Source organism: Pantherophis guttatus, chromosome 2, assembly GCF_059756535.1.
Source record: "Pantherophis guttatus breed Tessera chromosome 2, ASM5975653v1, whole genome shotgun sequence".
Lineage (NCBI taxonomy): Eukaryota > Metazoa > Chordata > Lepidosauria > Squamata > Colubridae > Pantherophis > Pantherophis guttatus.
In genome coordinates, this window is record NC_142064.1 from 251,858,969 (window position 1) to 251,863,935 (window position 4,967).

The window sequence follows — 4,967 nt, forward strand, 5'->3', positions numbered from 1 at the left end:
ATTCAACATTTTAATATAAATCAATTAGTTATATAACTATCTTTTTTGTATATTAATCAATATGAACATGAATATTCCAATTATTTCCATGCAATCCAATTTCTTACAAATCAATTAATTATATTTACCAATAATAATAAACCAAATAATTTCCCCCATATATTCCTCCAACCACAACTTAACCATTTCTGCTTTCAACACAATATACAATTATTAATAGTATCTCAATTATTACAATTCCCTAGTTAAATAGAGCTTTTTTTCTTTTGTGTTTTAAAATCTTGAACTCTCCTCTTTTGCCCTAAATTTCCCATTGTTTGCAGTTTTGCACCTACCTTTTTTGGTGAGGAAAAAGAAAAAGAAATCTCTCTCTGCCTCATTTTGTCACGTTGCAGCTTTACTTTTGCCTTCGCTTTTTCAGCATAGCTAGGGGAAAAAAAATCTGCTCCAGGAACTCTTTGCAGCCAATTAACCTATGCGGAAGCTGTAAGGGGCTGTTTTTTCTATTTTTGCAGGCATGGGTCTACTCATTTGTTTTCTTTTAACACTGATCAGCTGTAGGTCGGCCCTTTGAAGCCCCGCGGCAAGAGTTTAAACAGTTTTTTTTATCTCTAGCCATCAGCTGGGACTCAGGAGGCAGCCGGGACTCAGGAGGCAGAATGAAAAATCGGGACTTTTTTAAAATGCCGCAGGACGCGGGACAAATTGCTAAAAATCGGGACTGTCCCGCCAAAAGCAGGACGTCTGGTCACCTTACCTAAACAGCGTCTAGGCCCAAATAGCAAGCAGAAAGGTCCGTGCTTATATGGGGAGTTAACCTGCAATTAACTAGGGCAGGGAAGGCTTGCAGTTAATTGCAAACAGGAGATGGCTTGATTAGATCCATACTGTTTGTGACTGATCAAGTAGCCACAGCAATTCTGAAAACACTTGTGACAAATGGACTTCCCTATCAAAGGATGAATTATCTGATTCTGAGGTCCCCACGAAGAGGAACCTTAGAAAACTATGTGAGAAGAATAGTCCTCAACTTATGACCACAATCGAGGCCAAAATTTCTGTTGCTAAGTGAGACATTTGTTAAGTGAGTTTTCCCCCATTTTACGACTGTTCCTGGCATTGTTGTTAACTGAATCACTACAGTTGTTAAGTTAGCAGCAGGGTGGTTATATGACTCTGGCTTCCCCATTGACTGCTTTTCAGAAGGTTGCAAAAGGGGATCACATGACCTCAGGGATGTTATAAATAATGAGTCAGTGTCTGAAATTTGCTCATGTGGCCCTGAGGATGCCATAATGGCCATAAGTGGGAAAAATGTTCATAAGTCACTTTTTTTCCAGTGCCGTTGTAACTTTGAACTGTTGCAAGTCGAGGACTACCTGTGATGCCATATGCCTTGAGGCACTACGTGAGGTAGAAATTGCTTGAAAACTTTCCAAAGAAAGGATCTGCATATTTTTAATGGTAGGAAATATGTATCTTAATTAAAGTCTTGAAAGAAAATCCCCCAAGGTGAGAAGGATATTCCTTGGAGCAATGAAAATACTTATCTCTAAGTTAATACATTCACCTGTGCTTGCATATACACACATTCAGTGGAATGGCCATTGCTTTGGGAAGAAACTGCTTTCCTTTTTAGCAGATAAGATCTTGGATATTTTCCCCCTTCAAAATACAAACCTCTCCAAAGTTTGGACTGCTTTGACCAGAAATCTATCACCCTGAACAATGGACCTGTTAAAGGGCAAAGAAACATTAAGGAAAAGAGTCAGGTATTTCTTTTTAAAACCTTGCCTTCTTGTGTTTTTCTAAAATTTAATTTCTCTACTGTTAATTGAATCACAGAATGAAAAGAATAATTGAATGGTAAAGAAAGAGATACTAGTCCCTTTGAAGATAAGGGTGTATCTTTTTCTTTTATTTGATTCTGGGGGCATTTTAAAATGTAATTTGGATCAGCAAACATTTTAGGATCACTCACAGAATACAAAGGTCTCATATTTCTAGTCAATATGGAATCATCCCTGCCATTCCTATAACATATAGATCACACTGTGTCTGGAATCCAGCATCTTATTTATTTTTAGGCATGGAAATACATTTTTCCAGTAAAGAATATTTTCACGGAAGAATTAAACTGAAGATACAAACAAAATCTCAGCAGCAATAAAATAAATACTTCCTATGAAGTTTAGACTCATTCAGGCATCCTTCAGTCTCAAGAGACTATGGTATCGTGCTCTGGAAAGAGGTCCTAAAACAGCATCTAGTGTGACTAAAAAGGCCAATTCGAGAGTGGCAATCCCTTCCACATTGAGGGCAGATACATCCTGTACCCTGCCCAGCCCCCAGATTTTGTTGGTTCCGGGACTGCCTCTTTGCCTCAGCCTGCTGAACAAGTGTCTCTTCGAATTGGAGAAGGCCATGCTGCGTCTTTAGCCTCCAAGCTGAACGATCGGAGGTCAAGGTTTCCCAGTTGTTAATGTCCATTCCCAGGGCCTTTAGGTCCCTCTTGCAGATATCCTTATATCACAGTTGTGGTCTTCCTCTGAGGCGCTTTCCCTGACTAATTCTCCATAAGGAGATCTTTCGGAATCTGATCATCAGCCATTCTCATGACATGCCCCAGCCAGTGTAGTTTAGACTGAGCTATGGCTATTGAGCTGTTGACAAACAAATGTTGTACATGTAGGTTTTATAATCCAGCAGCTGAACTGCAATAAATAGCCATTCTCAGCCATTCCCAACACTGAGTTGATTGAAATGTGTTTGAATATTAGTAGCCCGGGTTGGTTTGAGCTCTGAGCTTGGCAATTTGGTAGCAAACGTTTTGTCACCATTCGAGGAGACATTGACAGTGCCTTTTGAGTTGTCCTCATCTGTCAGAACATAGGTCTTTAAATAGCTTTTTATGAGATGCAAATTAGTCTGACTGTTGTTTGTTTGGATATTTCTGAGTCATGGTCTGATTTTGGACTGTTTGATTGGCGGGCTCCTTCCTGCCTTCTTCTGAGCTTTATGTATCCCTTTCTTCTCTATCTTTATTTGTTCCATACTTGCTATTGTCTACTCAGCTTTGATTTTTTTGCCTTGTGCTCTGTAGTTGTTGTCTTTTTATCCTCTCTTCCTACTTGCTTTTCGCCTGCGACTACCGGATATTCAGCTCTCCCTGCTTTTCTCAGTTCATGTCGTCGCCCCCTTCCCCCTGGCTGTTGGTCTGCCATGCCTTCCGTTGCCGTTCACAGTCACCAGTTCACTGGTCTGCTGAGCTGCCATGCTCCATCAACAACAACAGGCTCCAATTCCACCACTGCTCCACCATCATTTTCCCCGTTGCTCTCTGCACTCCTCTCAGGCTATAGTTCACTGTACTGTCCCTTGTTGCTGGCTCTCCTCCCTGCTGCGCTGCCACTGCTCTTTACTCCACAACTACATAGCTCCTGTTTGCTGGTCTGTTGCGCCAGTATGTTGCTTCCACCAGCAAACAGATGGTCCACAGTAACCTCACTTGAGAATTCCTCACTTTTTGAAAACCTTTTCTTCTGTTTTATTTCTTGACTGCATATTTAAGTGCTATAAAGTAGACAATTAAAATAGGTAGCTAAAGTAGATATGGTAGATAACTTCCATTCCCGTAAACTCTTTTTTTAAAAAATTAGGTTAAATTCAAGCAATGACGGAAGGATGGGAGAAGAGAATATAACATTGTGGACAGAATTTGTGCTAACTGGACTTCTCCATCTAAAATCACCCACTGTTTTTGTTGGGGTGATTAATTCCATGTTTGCGATTGCTCTGGTAGGAAACAGTCTTTTTCTTTTCCTTATTAAAGTGGATCCTCGGCTTCATATCCCAATGTATTTTTTCCTGAGTCAACTATCTATCATGGACCTCTGCCAAGTTCTTGCAATTGTTCCCATGATGACTGTGAATTTTGCAACCAATAGCTACACAATTTCTCTCTATGGGTGTGTCCTCCAAATTTTTGTCACCCTGGCAGTGGGAGGAGCTGAATGCCTCATCCTGGCTACCATGGCCTATGACAGATATGTGGCAGTCTGTAAGCCTCTGCAATATCCAGTCCTCCTGAGGAGTAAAATATGCTGCATTATGTCATTATGTACCTGGTTTTGGTCTTGTGTGCAAGCATTGATTTGCTCTTTCTATGTCCTGCCTCTTCCTTACTGCAGGACTAATGTTATTGTTCACAATTTCTGTGAGTATCCAGCCCTCATACAATTGTCTTGTTCAGATAATTCTGCCTTTGAAAAGACAGTATATCTTGGATGTCTTCTGCTTTTTCTCATCCCTATTTCAGTCATCTTTGCATCTTATCTTGCCATCCTCTTGCAAGTTCTGAGGATGAAGTCGATAGAAAGGAGCCACAAAGCTTTGGGCACCTGTTTGTCCCACTTGTGTGTGGTGGGATTCTTCTATGGAGCAGCTATTTTGACCTACATGACACCCATATCCTCCTATTCAGCAGAAAAGGCTGTTATTAACTCAGTGTTTACAACTATTTTACCTCCCATGATTAACCCTTTCATATATAGCCTGAGGAACCAGGATGTTTTAGCTGCAATCAGAAAGATCATTGCAAAATAAATCCTGTGGAAATCATATTTTATTTATTTATTGGAGTTGTATCCCACTGTGATCTTGTATTCTTATGTGTATAAGATGTGAAAGGAAAAAATAAATATCCACTTTATGATTACATCATGAACAAGGTTAAGAAAAGATGAATATTATCATTGTGATGTCTGTGGTTGTTAATTTATTTTTAACAATATCACCGTAATGTTTTACACGCAGGTTGCTTACTGAAAATAGAACAATTGTCGTAATTCCTGCATAGCTACTTCCTTACTGACTAATCAATATCTTGATAAATGATTCTTGCAATTAACTGTTCCATTCCGCATTGTCAAAGGCCCAATATTTTATTGTTTAGGAATGGAAAAATC

The 4,967-nt window shown here is 39.7% G+C and overlaps 1 protein-coding gene across 1 annotated transcript; it reads left to right on the forward strand.

The window, feature by feature from the left end:
• Positions 1 to 4,032: 4,032 nt before the first annotated feature.
• LOC117668048 (olfactory receptor 2T5-like) lies at positions 4,033 to 4,752 on the forward strand. The gene has a single exon (XM_034421736.3). The coding sequence runs from the start codon at positions 4,033 to 4,035 to the stop codon at positions 4,603 to 4,605; it is 573 nt and encodes a 190-aa protein (XP_034277627.2). The 3' UTR covers positions 4,606 to 4,752.
• Positions 4,753 to 4,967: the final 215 nt, after the last annotated feature.

Coding starts and splice junctions, on each gene's coding strand:
- LOC117668048 (XM_034421736.3), top strand. CDS start 4,033: ATGGCCTATGACAGATATGTGGCAGTCTGTAAGCCTCTGCAATATCCA.